We start from the raw sequence: 17,552 nt of genomic DNA, 5'->3' as shown, positions 1-17,552 counted from the left end.
ACCACATCGCCTGCCAGGGGTACAGTTGCCCTCCTGTCATTGAACCTGGGCACAGGAGGAATGCCTCGACTTAGAACAGCACGACTGTCCAGTTACTTGCCAAGATAACGGCGACCTCTTTCCTGGGTGGCGACCCCCTGCAGGGCCAGCGTGGGACTGGCTCCCCACGATGTCACACAGAGCTCTGGGATGCTCTCGGTGTTTCCCAATTAACCCAGCTGCAAACTTTGACCTTGACTCTCTCCCTTCGGGCTCTCACTTGCGTTCAGCTTCCCCATTTCTTATGGATTAAAGCTGCACTCCCTGGACAGCCGCCCGCTGTGAGGAGAGGGAAGGGGCTGTGCGGGCAGGACGCCGGCCCCAGGCCCAGGCCCGCTCTCTGTGCCAGCTGCAGGGCCTCCTCAGGACCTGAGGCCACCTCCAGCTTGTCCCACCGACTGCAGAGACAGAGGACAAGGGTGGGACCCGGGGACGGCGGGGGGTGCTGCTATTTTTGTTGGAATAGAGCTGTTGAAATGAAGGGGTTGGGTGGGTAGTGAGTTTGCTGGGCTCTGCAGACTTCTCAGTTGGGGTTATTAAATCAGCTCAGCAATCTGCGCAAGATCTTAGCAGAACTTAGTAAATGTAAGTTTAATATCCGCCAACTTTTTCCATGATTTCAAGGGATTCCTCCCAAACGCCTCTGTTTAAAACAATCAACATGGTCACTGGGGTCATCATCAACACCTACCAGTTACTGAGTGATTTTTAGGAGCCAGTCTCCATACTACACTCTTTTTTTTTTTTTTTTTTTTTGTACCATGGATTGAACCCAGAGATGCTCTACCACTGTGCCACATCTCCAGCCCCTTTTATTCTTTTTATTTTGAGACAGGTTCTCACTATGTTGCTCAGGATCTTGCTGTTAGGGAGGCTAGCCTCAAACTCGTGATCCTCCTTCCTTAGCCTCCCGAGTTACTGGGATCACAGGTGTGTGTCACCATGCCCGGCCTCGATACCACATTCTTAACATTACTAAACACTATTTGCGTCTACAAATACTAAAACTCCATTTAACAGACGAGGGATCGAAGGTTTCATGGAGGTGAGGTGATTTGCCTCACATCACACTGGAGGCCCTGTCCTGGGGTAGCCTGGTCTTTGTCACTGTAGTCGAGGTCACCATCAATACAAGGCACTGCCTTATTGCCAGGGAGGATTTTAAAGCAACGGGAAAAACAACCAGAATATGATTTGTCCAAAGACTGGCTTTTTCTAACCCCTTCTCAGTGTTTCCTTAAAGTGTGGCCCAGAACCACTTTGTCGGAATCATCTGGAGCTCCATTCTACACCCCTGGCTGGAGCTGGCAGTGTGCATGGGCCGGAGAAGGTCCGAGCATGCGCTGGAGAAGGTCAGACAACTGAGCAGGCGCCAGAGAGGGTCCGAGCATGCGCTGGAGAAGGTCAGACAACCGAGCATGCGCCGGAGAAGGTCCGAGCATGTGCTGGAGAAGGTCAGACAACCGAGCATGCGCCGGAGAGGGTCAGGCAACCGGCCTGAGGAGCGGGGGCCAAGGGGCTCTGGAGCCTGATGTGAGGCATCTGCCAATCTTCATGACCCACAAACTCAAGTCCTGGCCTGTCACAAGCTATAGATGGCTTGTCACTGAGCACGCAGTCAGGAGAAGACAGACAATAGTGCACGGATCCATAGAATCGCTGCTGAAGAGGGAGAACAAGCAGATGAAAACCTCCGGCACGTGTACTAGCAAAGGGTAGAAAGGCCACTTGGAAGGGGTGAGTTTGGACCAGGGGTGTCCCCAGCACTCAATCCACTTGGCTGGAAAACATCAGCACCCAGCAAGCCAGATCCCCAAGGCTGCATTTCTAGAGCCACCTGGTAACGCTGGTCTGTAAGTTCCAGTGATATGAGAGACTGAGGCAGGAGGATGGCAAGTTGGAAGCCAGCCTCAGCAATTTAGTGAGGCTCTTTCTCAGAATGAAATGTCAGGTACACATTGAAATTCCAGAGCCAGTATCGGCTGCCTTTCTGAAAGGGATATTTGAAATCAGTCTGTGAAATACCACCTAACATAATAAGCGTCTGAAAAATGTAGGTGAGATGCATCTTTCCTTACAGGCTCCTGGGCAGTTGTGCTAGATGAACTCCTCGGCTACTCTTCTCGAAAAGGTTTTTTTTTTTTTTTAATTTTTCTTTTTTTAAATCGAATTAAAATACCCCGAGTTTTATTCCATTGTATTTCACCCTTCAGTGGAGAGCGCTTGCTCCTGCTGAAAGAGGCCCTTCCTGAGAGGTCTGGGCTAAGGGGACAGAATTAGGAAGGCTGCCCGCAGGACCACATGGGGAGGGCAGCTTGCAATCCCAAGGTCAATGTGAGGGACCCAGAGCATTGGGGGATCAGAGCGGGCTGTGTGGGCCTCTGCGTGGAGTTCAACTTTGTGACCCTGCTGTGGCACACAGGACAGTGCTCTCTTGGAAACCCGGGTGTGCCCAGGGCCTGGGAAGAGGCCCTGCTTGACATCCATTGGAGAAACCACTGGAGCCACCACCCGCCTGTCCACCTGGAAGACTCGAATCTTCTTGGGAGAGGATGGTGTGCAGACAGAAAGCCAGCTCCCAAAACAGAGGGCTGCTCAGAGCAAGGCCTGGGGGCTGTTCTGGAAACAGCAGTTTGGCGCACACAGGTGGGCATGGAGAGTAGTTAAAGATTGGTTCTCTGGCATGTGCATGTAATCCCAGCAAATCGGGAGGCCGAAGCAGGAGGATCACAAATTCAAGGCCAGAAGGCTAGCCTCAGCAAATTAGTGAGGCCCTGTCTCAAAAAAAAAAAACTTAAAAGGGCTGGGAATGTAGCTCAGTGACAGAGGACCTCTGGGTTCAATCCCCAGCACCAAAAAATAAAGAGTGGATCTCTAGGACAATGCTGCCCAGAGCCTGCTCACGCCAAGCCACAAGCCATGGTCAGTTCTTCTGGCCTTGCATCTCCCCGTCCTTTGCCTCTTAGTCAGTCACATTGAAGGCAGGAAAGTGATATTCTTGAAATGAATGAATTCACAGTTCCCCACGTCCCCATCTTACAGCTGGGGGCTGTGAGGCATAGAGGGTGACATAAGGTCAAAGAGCTAGGAACCAGGGTCTCAAAGCCGGTGGTCTCAGGCACAGCAAGGCACACTGCTGCCCACCGGCCACCCAGGGGGCTGTCCGAAGGTTCCTCCTGGGTCCATGCCAGGAATGGACTACTCTGGGGTGGGGCCCAACAGTCTGCATTTCAACAGGCTTCCCCAGGGGACCCAGGCAGAGTCACACCTGGAGACAGGCAGGGACGCCTTGTAAATCTCTGACCCCAGGCAACCTGTCCACCTCTCAGATCTCAAAACCTGCATCTTGATGAAGGTGACCAAGATCCCCCTACCGAGGATGCCCCCTGGTTGCCCTGGTCTCTGAGCCTTTCAGACATGAGTGACTTGAGCTAAGGACCCCACTGATAATGAATCTCACAGTGGCCACCTTGCCTTTCGTATCGTCATTCTACTGCATGACCAAGTCTTGTTTTTTATGTAGACTATTCCAGAAAAATTGAAATTGTTGACTGCTGGTCCACGACACTTTACCAAGGTATTTTCCAGAGCAGAGGCTCATTTGCTTCTCTTGGACTCAAGAGGGGGCAGGTGTTGTCATTTCTTTTTTGAGAAATAAAGAAATGGAGACTCAGAGAGGGCAGGTGACTTGGCCAAGGTCACAGAGCTTCAAGTTTATCAACCAAACCTTATCTCTTCACCCTCACTGACTTCTCAGGAGAGCTGTGGACCATGTACCTAGACATCAGATGGCCCCAGGGCTAGCGGGTGTTTCTCCCCCTTCCTGTTAGGAGTTGGACTTTTAGAACACCAAAGGGCAGGTTTGTGGGCTCTGCTGATGCATGGCAGCTGGATGTGTAAATGAGTCAGACTTTCTCCATGAAGTTCTCCATGTTCTCCTCTGGCTGAATTATGTATCCAAGGATCCTTGAGTCAGGAACTCACCATCTAGTCTTCTTAATTGTGAGGCTCATCATCTTCCTCACCCACAGAACTGGGGGCTCCCTAGTGGCTCAGGGTGCATCTTCTTCATCCTTATCCCTCACATCCACTGAAGGTCCTTCAGACGAGCGCTTTGCATGGTAGCCAAGTGGAAGAGTGTAGACCTGGAGTAGTTGTCCTCTAAGAATGAACACGGGAAACATGCCCACAGGCCAGATGTGGCCCCTTGTTCGTTTGTATGAATAAAGTTTTATTGGAACACAGTGGCAATCGGGATTTATTTGATTACCCGTCACCTCTGGCTGTGTTCACATGCAAGAGAAGCAGCGTGGCCCACACAGCCAAACCATTCACTCTGTGGCTATGGCATAGATGGGAGGTGTTCCAGAAAAGCTCATGGGTGAGACAATGCAAGAAGGCTTAGAGCAGAAATGACTGGATTGCAAGAGCTTTGACTCAGTCAGTGGGTTGATATTCTGATAGGGATTAGCTGGATGGTAACTGAAGGTGGGTGGTGTGTGGGTGAAGGAGGTGGGCACTGAAGGCGTGACTTTGGGGGTTGTATTTTGTATCTGGCAAGTGGAGTTTCCCTCTCTATGGTATTTAGTGATAGCAGCCAACAAAGACCGATACTGTCAAGAGACAGCCCAGTGCCTTTACTGATGTGCTCAATACCTGGCCCCTTTCCTGCTCATTCCCTCCATCCCACTCTTCCGCCAGATGCTCTGCCTCACCTCAGGCTCAGAGCAGTGGAGTTGGCCATCTGTGGACTGAGACCTGCAAAACTGGGTGCCCCCAAATCAACTTTTCCTCCTTTAAAATTGTTCTTGTCAAGTCTTTGGTCACAGCGGTGGAAAAGCCGATGAAAACAGGCCCTTTTAGGAAAGGCTTGCGGTCCCTGTCCAGCTACGGAACTGGCTAGAAAGCAGAGGCAGACGCTTCTCTTGTCGGAGGAGATCCTGTAACATTTCCATTCCCCGGTGCACTCCCCCCCCCCTGTCTGCCAGAGCCATAGAAATAAACCTACTGACAAATAGGAGCGGGAACTCAGGGGTAACCTGAACCGTGTCAATTTGGAGAAATTCTGTGCTTTGTGTGACAGGATTCTTTGACTGCCAGATTTATGTGGATAAATATATCAGTGTTTGCAAAGAATGATATCCACACGTCTCAGGGTACCGTGGAGAAACCCTGGCAGTTCTAGAACAAAACCCTCAGAGCACTTTTCTCTCTGACTAAAGCATTTATACAAAGAAAGGAGTCATTAGTCAGGAAATCCAGGGCCCTTCGTGGAGATCAGTCCCATCTGAAATTCATCGCCCCTTTTCTGCAAGCGAATTGTGCTTTCAGCAGTTTTCTTGGGCCTGGAAAATTAACATAACGTATAGGATTGCCATTTGGTTAATTTAAATCTTGCATAATACATTAGAGGACAAAAAAGTCTTTGAGCTAGGCGGAATTGAGAATTCAGTATGAAGTATCAACAATTTTTCTTTTTAAATTGATGTTTGAATTGGCCTTGGTTACCCAGGGGGTCAGGGGAGTAAAGACACCCGGGAGGTTCCAGGAGAGGACAGCGGGCTGCCGAGAGCAACTCCTGCAGAGGGTGGCGCTGTGGGCAGCAGGGGAGGCTGCGCCGCTTTTAGCTGGACACTGCCGATCTGGAGGACCAGAAGGCCATCTTCAGGATGCACCCAAGCAGAAGACCGTGTGCCACTCCTACGGGGACTTACAAAGGCAAGGTGTGGCCACATCATCGGAAGCAGCAGGATGGGAAAGAACTGTCTTGGAGCGTACATGACGGCACCTGCCACCGGCTCCCTGAGGTCCCTCCAGCTTTTGAAAGAACCTGGGATTGGAAGAAAGGCCAGGAGTCCCTATGCCAGAGGAGGGGACCCTCACCCAAAAGAAAAAACTGGAAGCACCCACCACTGGCAGCAGTCTTGATGACATGGGACCCTGGTTGGCAGTGGGGTGATGGAGTGGCTGATCACCACCCAGAGTGACCCAAGCATGCTGGCTCCCCCACATCCACTCAGGCCCCCAGGGGCACCAGAGCCCCAGCACAGGAGAGAGGAAGCTGCAGAAATTCTGCCTCCTCGGTCCCCAGAGAAGCCAGGGCCAAGGGGAGGACAAGGAAGGGCCCAGAAGTGGGTCCCAAAGATTTTGCCAAGTACCAAAAGGTTGGAAGAAACACCCTCTGCCCCCTACAGGTCCGTGGTCAGAGGCAGGCCTGATATCTATCTAGTCAGTGCTCCATAAAAGTATTTTGCCTGATGGAATCAATTAGGAGCTGAATTCCGGCTGAGTGGCACCCTTGTCTGTCTTCAGGACAAATGTGCATCTTGTTCCCAGGGGATTGTGGGTCCTGCTTCCATGGCACCGCTGTCCCTTCCAATCTAGGTGTGGAAGCCTGGCCCCCACTATGATGGTGTTTGGAGATGGGAACGTTTGGAGGTCACCAAGTTCACATGAAGTCACGAGAGTGGAGCCCCTTGAGAATGAATTAGTATCCTTATAAGAAGAGGGAGTTGTTCTCTGTCCAACCTGTGAAGACACACAGCAAGAAGACCGGCAGGCCAGGATGAAAACCTTCTTGGTTGGACTTTCCGCCTCCCAAACTGTGAGGAATAAGTGTATGCTGTTTAAGCAAATTGTCTATGGTATTTTGTTATAGCAGCTGACGAAGACTGATACTGTCACCTTGACAGCCCATTGCCTCTACTGATGTGCTCAACACCTGGCCCCTTTCCTGCTCATCCTGTGTTTGCAAAGAATGAAAAATGGCAGAGGAACTTGGCCTGAGCCCTTCGCAGCCCTCCAGCCCTTCCTCCTGAGGAATTCCATCATTTGAGCAGAGCATGGCATTTATTCCGGTTAAGGGAAATGTGATGTGTTTCTTAAATCTGTGTCACCTGGCTGTGGAATCAGCCCTGCTGAGCTGGGAATGAGGCATTAGCTACAACCAAAGCCCTGAGATTAACTTATTTGTTTGCCTACAGAGCTAAAATGAAAAGGCAGAAAGCGGAGACTGCGCAAGCCCCATTTTGAAGTAGGATTGTGAGAAAGCCTGAGTCGTGGGTCTTAATTCATGTTTCCCCAGGCTTACCGTCGTTATTTTTTTTTTTTAACAGAAAACAACTTTTCACAATCTTGCTTCTTTTTAAATGAAGAGAGTGCACTATTGTCTAGTGCGGGGTGAGCCGTTGATTTGGTATGCATAATTTTCTAGTTCCTGTTCTTGGGTTCTTTGTACACATTCAATATGGTTACAGTTTTGCTTAGAACATATATATTTTCTCCCAGAACTTTTCTCGATTGCTTTTTTATCAGGTTTACAAATCAAATCAAATAGGTATATTGCAGAGCTCTGTGATATTATTTTCCGAGCCTATAGTACAATGTATTGAATTATGCTTGCCCATGCCCTGTCCTCGCTCCTGTCCGCAGATTGAGAGAGAGGGAGCGTGGACTCTGTAAATTCACTCGGCGCCCGGCATTACTGGCTAAATCAAGACCGCTATTCGGGCTGCGAGAAGAGACAGAGCGAGTGTTCGTTACACAAATCAATTTGGTCCAAAGTACATCGCAGTGGGTACTCAACCATTGCTCAAATAATATTGTCAACTTAATCAAATCATGCCTCGGAGACACTCACGAGCTTCTCTCTCTGAGAAGTAACTTGATTGGTGGAGGAGGGAGAAGCAGCTGGCTATTCAAAAGTACACTTTTTATTTATCAATGTGAAGGGTTTTGTGAGTGGAGGGGAGGGAGCCCGTGGGAGACAGAGGATGCTGCATATTCAACAGGCCGGCGGTGGGGAGGTCAGGCTGCATCAGAACCCTGTCGTGGCCACTGGGTTTCTACCCTGAATTGGGGGTGCTTGCAGGGAGGGAAGAGACAACCTGACTATCAGGCATCCTGGGCATGATCCAGTAATGACCCACTGAGTGCCAGCGTGCCAGGTAAAGGGATTCAAAAATGCATTCAAGCCAAGCATGGTGGCACGGGCCTCTAATCCCAGTGACTCCAGAGGATGAGGCAGGAAGGAAGCTTTCAAGTTCAAGGCCAGCCTGGGCAACTTAGCCAGATCCTGTCTCAAAATCAAACAACAAAAAAAAGTCTGGGGATGTGGCTCAGAGCTGGAGTGCTCCTGGATTCACTCCCTAGTACTGCAAAAAAGTAAATAGACACCAAGCACTCCATAGGATGGTTATCTTTGGGGCGTGTGTTTCCTGTGAGGACAGAGGGCTAATGTGACTGGGGAGGGCTGCACGGGCTCAGGAGCCTGGCGGGGTGTGCGGGCAGCCTGGCTGTCTGCCTCTCCCTTGGCTGGCTGTGCTGGTGACTTGTGCTCAGGGCTCAGCCCTCTGGTTCATCCCAGGCCTGCAGCACAGGGCTTAGAACCGCAGCGAGCTTCACCCCGGAGGTGTGCCTGGCCTTTGTCCTTCCAGCCTGAGCCTCCAGAGCATCTTCACCTGCACCTCCAGAGGTCGTGGAGGGGTGGGGAGTGTCCCACTTGCTAAGTTCTTCATGCTGTCTCCTGGCTGTGTGCCTTTGGATAGGGCACATGACCTCTCTGAGCTTCCGCATTCCCGTCAGCCTGGTGATTCAGTGGGACAAGGCACAAAAACCCCCTGAAGAGACACGCAGCTCTCGGTGGGCTTCACGCAGTGTTCTCTTCAGTCCTCTGAGACCCTTTAGCTGGTCCTCACTTGGCTCCTCAGTGACTGTTATAGTTCAGAGGTGAGGTGTCCCCCTATGGCTTATGTGTGAGATAATGAGAGAGGTTCAGAGGGGACATTTTGGGGTGATGAGAACCATGACCCATTCAGTGGATTAATCCCGAGAGAGGGATTAACTGAAGGTGGGTGGGGTGTGGCTGGAGGAGGCGGGTCACAGGAGCCTGCCTTTGGGACTTGTATTTGTCCCTGGTGAGCAGAACACTCTCTCTGCCTGTTGCCCTGTCCTGAGCTGCTTCCCTCCACGTACCATCCGCCATGATGTTCTGCTTCTCCTCGGGCCCAGAGTGTGGACCTCCGTCTCTGGACTGAGACCTCTGAACCATGAGCCAGAATCCCTTTCCTCCTACATGTTGTTCTTGCCATATATCCCCCCTTGGTCCTCCCTTGAAGCCCCATCCTCCACGCTTGCACCTGCCCCCCATTCTCCGTGGCTCTTAAACCAGTGCCATCCCGTGGAACTTTCTAGAATGATGGAAAAATTCTATCCTGTGTTCGTTACGAGGAGCACACTGGTTTTCTGTTGCTGCGGGAACAGATCACCTCAAAGCCAGGGCCTCAAGCAGCACCAGCGCGTTACGTTTCCTTCTGGGTGTCTGGAGCCAGACTTGGGTGTCAGCAGCTCACAGGGGGGTTTCAGCGGGCGCGATGGCATTGCTTTCCCTGGACTCATGGACAGGATCTGTTCCCGTGCCTTTTCTGAGGCCCTTGTCCTTTGGCTCGGGACCCCTCTTCCATCAGCAGAGGAGGGGGTGGGGCCTGCACCATAACCACTGCCTGTCTTCTTCTCTTCCCCTTCAGGGGACCCTGAGAAGGACCCGGGGATTCTGCTGGGCTACATGGGTAGTCCCCCAATCCCTGTTTCATGCTCAGGTTTTTAGCAACTCGGATTCTGCCGGCATCCTCCAGGTTCTTTTGTCATGTGCGGTTCCCCGGGTTCCAGGGGGAGGACCAGGGGCCCTCGTGTCTGTCACCTGTGGAGCACTGGCATGTGCTCACCTGGAGTCTGACTTGGTCTGACTCCACCTTAAACTCAGCTCCTAGGAGCTCTGAAGGATGCCTGGGAAAGCTGGGGTGTTCCAGGGTCAGGTTTGGAAGCCTTAGATCAAGGATGAAAACTCAGAGTGCACACTGAGATCAGGAGCCGTGAGTGGAGCAGACGCCAGGCGTCAGACCGCTAGCGCACAGTGAGACGGGGCCAGACGTCCTACGTTGGGGACACACTGAAAAATGGTTTTGATAGTTGGGTTAAAAAATATTCCTGCCAGATATTGGGGTGCATTCCTATAACCCCAGCAATGTGGGAGGCTGAGACAGGAGACTCACATGTTCAAGGACCACCCTGACAAATCAGTGAGACCCTGCCTCAAAATTAAAAAGTGTTGGGGATGTAGCTCAGGGTAGAGCATGTACCATATTATACCATATTCTATATACTATGTATAATACAATATATGTGTAAGTATATGTATATATATATAATATATAGGTATATTTACACATATACACATATATGTATAATACAATATGATGTCTATATAGTATATGTAATATATGATATATGTTTCATATGCAATATATCATTGTATGTGCAATATACTATGTATATACAAGATTATGTATTATATTGTATTATATATTATATAATTGGTTACTATTATACATACATGTATAATATATATAATTGGTTCTATTCCCAGTTGAATTAGTTTAATTCCCAGTACTGAAATAAATTAATTATATACGTGATATATATACATATATAAAATTTTACATACATAATTACATATGATTTTTATATAATTATATATAAATACATATGTACACATATATGTATATGAAGATTATATACATATGCACACTTATAGCTATATCTATGCATCTATCTATATATGTATCTGCATATAGATGTGTGTATTTATATAGGTGTGTGAATATATGTATATATTTATATACACCAGTACATATACACATATATATAGACACTAAATATATAAAGATTGATTTCAGATTTTTTTTTTACTTTTAAAAATATGGCTTCTAGGAACTCTGAAGTCACATCTATCACTGACACTCTGTGGGCCAGAGCCACCCTCCCATGCCTGTCACCCAGCATCCTTGAGCTCTGACTAGTCCCAGGTTATGAATACACGATATTTTTAATTCACACAGTTCACATCTTCTTTCTAAGGCTGACCCTCCCTCCCCTCAGCTCAGGGCTTCAAGACCTCTCGGACCTCCCTGCATTCTGACTTTGTGACAACTTCACTGTATACTTCTGGGTCTGCACCTCCCACGTTTTCCTCATCCAACCCCAGGATGAGTTGCCTCCAGCCCCCGGGGACCAGAGGCAACCAGCCCTGGGCTTGCAGCTGAGAGGTCTAGAGGCTCAGGGGGTAGCAGTAAGCCATGGGACGGGGTTTAGGCTGGACGCCCTGCCATAAATATCCCTTACCTGTGCTTCTACCCCCTGACGGGGTCCTCAGCAGAGATGACACCCAGCAGGACTCCCTAGGGTCTGCTTAGCTCAGAGGGAGGACTCGGGGGGAGGAGCAGAATCCAAAAGGCACATATTCCTACGCCACTATGCGTATTCTCTCCACAGTCATCCCTGGATTGGTCGATATCAAAATCCAATTTCACTAGGATTAGCCGGGGGTTGCTCAGAGCTATTCATTGAATTAGGAGCGATTATAGCAGAGGGAGCCCCGCGGGTCTTTATTAAGGTCTTTGTGGAAGCACTAAGTGATCTTCAGGAGATGAAAGTACCAGTGGTGTTTTCTTAACATTTATAACCTGCGCTGATACCTGGGGAGTTTGTTTATTAAGGAAAACTCTGCGGCAAACACCCGCCTCCTATTAGGGCCCTCACCCGGGGCCAGCGCCAGGGCGGCCCTTGTGGTCCTGAGGGGCTTATTCCAGGGCCTCTGCCAAGTTCTGCCCGTGAGGCCGCCTCTTGGGGCTAAAGGACCTCCCGTCCACTTGGGGTCATGGAGGCGTCCATATATCTCAGACTTGGACACATTCACGGGCCTGAGAAGCATAGAACAGAAGCCGGGGGTTAAGCGTGCTGCTAATAATCACCATGATTTGATAATGCCACATCTGTATGCATGGGACCTAACCAGTCACAGAGATCCTGAGGTCATTATCCCAGGACAGGTACATACTAACCGCTTAATGAACCTACAGAGTAGGGCCTGGAGTGTGGATGGCCCATCCCCAGGCCAATGGAGGGCTTTGCCACCCCACTGAGCACCGCCATTGAGTCCAGAGCTAAGTGCCCCCTCTGCTCAGGGTCTCATTAAAGTGTCTTCTGTTGACACAGGGGAGCCTGGGCCACCCCTGGATGGGGCAGTCTCCCTCCTTTTGGACCTGGTTTGAAGTTGACCTTTTCGAGGACCTTGTGCTCCTAGAGGTGGTAAAAACACCGTCCCTGGTGCCAAGTACACAGTGGCGTTTTTGTTTGATAGGGGACTGTAGTGAATTGAATGGTGGCCTTTAAGAAACACGTCCACGTTCTGACCTCTGTGAGCTGTGAATACACGTGACCTTATTTGGGAGAAGAAGTCTTTGCAGATGTCATCCTGGATTTAGGAGAGGCTCTACAACCAGTGGCCGGTGTCCTTATAAGAAGAGAAAACAGAAGCAGAGTGAGAGACACAGGGAAGATGGCCACATGTGGGTAGAAGTGGACAGGAGGGATATGGAGCCCAGAGCAAGGAATGCCCGAGGACTTCAGAAGCCAGAAGAGGTGAGGGAGCACTCCTGTGGAGCCTCAGGAAGGAGTGGGACCCTCCTGGCCCTCTGACTTCAGATTTCTGGCCTCTTCAATGTGACAGAAGAAAATTCTGTTGCTTTAAGCCACTGAAGTGGTCATAAAAGAAACTCACCTTGCATTCCACGTTAGTCAGCTCTGTGTCACTGTGACAGAACACCTGAGATATTCAACTTATAAAGAGGAAAGGTTTATTTTGGTTCCTGGCTTCAGAGTCTCAGTCCAAGTCCCTTGGCCCTGTTGCTCTGGGCGCATGGCAGCGTAGCACACTACAGCAGGAGGGTGTGGTGGCAGAGGCCTGTTCACCTCGTGGCATTTGAGATGCAGAGAGAGGAAGGACCTGTGTCCCAATATCCCATTCAAGGACATGCCCACAGCGACCTCACTTCTTCCCGTAAGGCAACACCTCCCACATGTGCCACAAGCTAGTGACCAAACCTGCGGCCCATGGGCCTGTAGAGGACGTCCAGATCCCAACCGTAGCAGAGACCCAGAACACAGGCTTGTCCTCAGCTCATTTCCCCTGAAAGCTCCCAGGAAAGTGGGGGGAGGAGGAGGAGTTGGCCTTCCTCTCGAGGGTCAGTGAGGCCCACTGGCTCAGTCCAAACCCAGAGGGCTCCAGGCAGGTGACAGCTGCCTCCCAAACCTGCTGCTGCATGTGTCCCTCACCCCTAGGCTGTGGGGTTTGTTCCACTGTGAATAAACAGAGCTGATGTGACCTGCCTAAGGTCAGCAGATTATGGGGACAGGCTCCCCCAGCGTGTGTGACCTGGTTACCTGGTGCCTGGTCAAACAGCATGTTGCACACCCAGGCAGCTCAGTTTGAAAGAGATTTCTTTTTCTGTTCTTTCTTGTCCTTTGGACCCCTGACTCCTCTTCTTCCCTTTTCATGCACCCTCAAAGGTCTGAGATAGTTTAATTTTTAATTTTACATATTTTCCCTAAGAATCATTTTTTCCACCTTTTTTATTGGTGCACTGGAGTTGTACATAATGACAGGATTTGTTGAGCTGTATTTGTGTATGTGCACGATATAACAGTATGATATGGCCAATATCACTCCGCAACACAGGAGGAATTACTTTAAACACAGGTATTCCTATGTCGCAATATGTGGGTATTTGTACAAATGCACACACTACAAAATGATTAATTGAGCGTTGTGTGTTTTTATCAAAGGAAACAACGCAAAGATTTCTCCGAAGTCCTGTTTGACTAGAGATGATTAATTTTAATTTTCACATGAGCGGCATAATGCTATTAATCATTTAATATGTTTAATCATAATCTCTGTAATTCCTAATTAGGTTCATTAAACTGAAACATCCAGCAGTTGTGCACGAATCCAAATCTAAGTCCCCTCCTCGTGATGGGAAGGAGCTCGTTTTGGTTTTGCCTTCAAATGTCAGCTTCTCTGGGGCTGGAAAAGTTGGCCTGGATGTTCGGGGGTCTCCACGGCTGCTTTTGCCCACTTAGAGTCCTGTGCTAGGGGGCTGAAGCCCCTCAAGCCCCTGGAAATTGATGGTGTCACGACTCAAGGTCACCTCTGTGCCGTGAGTGTGGGAGAAAGCCTCAGAACTCCAGCGAGGGTCTCGCTCCTGCTCTGTCCGGGTCTCGGAGCTGCCTGCTGCTCTGATGAGCACCTGCGGTGGTCAGGGTGCTCACGCCCTCTGCCAGTCGGTCCCTGTGTAGGCAGCCGCTAAACAGGACATTTACTCCTCGTGTCACTGCTGGTCACTCCTGCTAGGGTCATCGAGCTGCTGGGAAATTCAGACTCTTGCTCTGTGCACAGGGTCTCTGGAGAGCCAAGCCCCTGCCTCCTCGACCTCCTGTCCTTCACGTGTGCCCCCTCTAACTAGCGACCCCTAGGTCCTCCTGGGCCTCTGCACCCTAAGCATCATTTCACATCCCTGTGTGTTGCAGGCTTCTTGCTCTCTTGGCCGGCTTCAGTCCCCTTAGGCCTTAGTCATCTCCCACTTCAAACTGAACCTCCAGCATCGCTGTGCCTTTGGATCTCTGGCTGGGCTATGTCCCTGCCCTAAGGTCACCCAGCCCTGTGCGATTCGCTCCCACCCCAGCACCGAGCCACCTGTGTTGATAATTGTCTTTTTCTGCCTTTCTCTTGCACTCACCTGGGAACTTCATGGGACGGAGAACTGACTTATGTGGTCAGCCCATAGCAGTTGCTCATTAAAGGTGTGTCGAGTGAGCGAATGAGAAGCTTTCCCCTGTGTTTCCCACAGGAGCTCTCCTCCTCTCTTGAAGTTCCTGAAATCATCGTCACTCCATTCAGCGGAGCACCCTGCACGCATCATCGTATGCCGTGGCCAAGAGCACCCCCCGAGCCGGCACAGATGCCGGCGTTCAGTCTCCACAAAGCCGTGCGAGGGGCGCAGGCTCATTACCTGTCATGCTCTGGTTAAGAGACTCAGGCCATCCTTCTTCCTGTCCCTGTCACGGCACAGGCAGAATGACTTCCTCATTGTTCTCATCCTGGTGTTTCCTTGCACGTCGAAGAAGTCACCTGGGCGGACGGTCGATACCAGTGCCGCTCAGAAGAAGGGTTTTTTCAGCCCGCAGGAGGTCTTGACTTTGAGATGCAATTCGGGGTGCGTTTGGAAAGAGAACGCAAATGAAATCGTCCACTAAATACCAGGGCTGATGAGAACGTCGCTAATGAAGCCCGTGTGATTTGGATGTTTCTTTTACATTTCACTCTGTAAGATTGTCTCCTTTGCTAAGTCTCCATTATTTTACACCTGGCTGCCTGCATTGATGGTTTTGTCTCGGTTATATGCTTCTAAATGGCTTATAAATAGGTGAGGATGATTCCTTGCTCATAAATTCGATGGGCTTTGGCATAGACTCTCCATCTCCCACTTCAAAGAAGTGGGTTATCTGATGTCGGTGGCACCGACTGCCCCCTCTAGGCAGCATAAGCGAATTGCAGAGAAAGTACCTAAAAATGAAGTCTATCTGAAAGGATACCAGCTCAGTAATACCCCATAACTGTGTCTTCTTCCCAGTTCCAGCCTTTGCAAAGATTTTGGTGTACCCTCATGTTATCCAGGCTTAACTTTTTGCAGGCAAGGGCAGGTCGGGGGGTAATGCATTACACTCGTAACCTTAGGTCATCTGTGCCAGTGTAGCCTGGCAGAACTTTCTACGGAGATCAAGCCCTCTATCTATATCTCCATTGTCCAAGAGGGAACCACTAGCTACATGTGGCTGATGAGGACTTCAAATGCAGCCAGTGCAGGCAAACACATTTTGCACTTTTAAATTTAAATTCACTTAAATTTAAAAGGCAAATGTGGTCAATAGTGGAAGATAGCACCGGTCTGTACAACTAAGAAACTAAATTTGACCCTTAAAAACAGATCATCAGCTGATTCCTTGAGCTACAGAATGCTGAATGGCATTTCCAAATTTGGGGCATTTCTTAGTATTTTTTCAGTGCACCTTAGTGATTAGGAAGGTATATCTTAAGACTCGGAGCCACACTGGTTAAGGAATAATGATAACCCTTAATGAAGACTTTGGCACTGCCCCAGCCCCTCCACCCCTTCCCTTCCTTAATTTTCTCCACTACCTCCACATCTCCTCTTTCCAACTCTACATTTGTTTATGGGTTTTGTTCTCTTTCTCCCACAAAAAATCATGCTCCACATAGGCAAGGGTTTTGCTCTGCGTTTCTCTCTGCCGAATTCCAGATCCCAGTGGATGCTCAAAAAACACAGGTGGAGGGACATCTGAGCACTTCCTCCTCTTGTTCTTTTTCTCCCATTTTGTCTACTGTGAGGGGGGTGGGGAGGCATGCCTGGGACAGAGCATCTGGGTCCACTCAAGAGACTCTGCTTTCCTCTTGTCCCTTTAGCAGACAGATGACGCAGCACCACCGGACGGCCAGCCCCAGACGCAGCCTTCTGAAAACACAGAAAACAAGTCTCAGCCCAAGCGCCTGCATGTCTCCAATATCCCCTTCCGGTTCCGGGATCCAGACCTCCGGCAAATGTTTGGTGTAAGTACCGCCTCTCTCCTCCAGCGCCCCCAGAGCTCGCCTCCTCCCGTGAGTTCTGTCTGTGCCCAGTACTAAGGTGACGTATGTCCCCGGGGTGGGCGGGGGCGTGTTAGAGGCCGTCTGCTGGAACACGGTGCCCAGGACCCCTCTAGGGCTGCAGTAGATCTGTTCTGCTTAGGCTCACTGTGTTTCTATTTTGCCAAATGGTTTTCTAAAAAGTAACTTGAATATCAAATGGAAAATGAACTTTAGATCACCCACTGTTGACACAAGCCCATTGACGATCCCAAGCTCAGTGGCCTGGGAGCTCAGGTCATAGCTAAAAGAAACATTGGCCATCATCATGGTCCTGCTTGCTATTGAGGTGGCCAGCTTTTCCCGGAAAGGTGACTCGTGACATGTTTCTGCGTTTCCCCGCTCTTTCCCAGGCACTGATCATTTAAGTTTTGGGACACGGCTGCAGTAGGATGATTCCTTCTGCTTAAAACTTAGTTTAAAACAAAGAAACAAACAACAAGAACAATGACAATCCTCCCCCCGCCCAGGTATAATTCATTTGATTTGATTCTTGCACTTGGCATCAGGGACAAGGACTCAGAGTTGTTGACAAAGGACAGCCTTGCCCAGGCACCCTGGTGAAACAGAACGGGTCAGAAGCCACCACCCACCCCGAGAAAATAAACGACAGTTTTTCTCGCTCATAGGTCATCTTGACACTGATTCTTTTTCTGGAAGGTATCTGAACGCTCCACCTTGGGAAAGGATGAGTTTGACATCTCTCCATCAAAGGACAAAGCCATGAGAGGACTAGGGTAGTGTTTGCTCTTTGCAGATGTGGTCAGTGCCTTTGTCCACAATGTCTCAGCCATGGTAGTGAGGGCCTGTGGATTCGATGAAAAGAACTACATCCTTAACATTTGATTTCCAGCAAAAGTGGGCTGCTTGGAGACCCTGCTAAGAGTAGGTGGATGCATGCCAACGTTACGGAAGG

General features: G+C 49.8%; 1 protein-coding gene across 13 annotated transcripts in view; it reads left to right on the top strand.

Annotated features, from left to right (window-relative positions):
• Nucleotides 1–17,552, top strand: part of Rbfox1 (RNA binding fox-1 homolog 1) — a 331,305-nt gene that overhangs the window by 202,783 nt on the left and 110,970 nt on the right. For 12 of the 13 annotated variants that reach the window (XM_071605725.1, XM_034637184.2, XM_071605720.1 and 9 more), the window contains exon 3: nucleotides 16,418–16,561. In XM_071605725.1, coding sequence (XP_071461826.1) covers nucleotides 16,418–16,561 — 144 coding nt within the window. The remainder of the gene's footprint in view (nucleotides 1–16,417; nucleotides 16,562–17,552) is intronic. The other variant, XM_027940593.2, reaches the window with a different exon arrangement.

Source organism: Marmota flaviventris, chromosome 19 (genome assembly GCF_047511675.1).
Source record: "Marmota flaviventris isolate mMarFla1 chromosome 19, mMarFla1.hap1, whole genome shotgun sequence".
In the NCBI taxonomy this organism is placed as follows: domain Eukaryota; kingdom Metazoa; phylum Chordata; class Mammalia; order Rodentia; family Sciuridae; genus Marmota; species Marmota flaviventris.
Note: the sequence above shows the minus strand (reverse complement) of the source record. Positions and strands in the feature narration are given on the sequence as shown.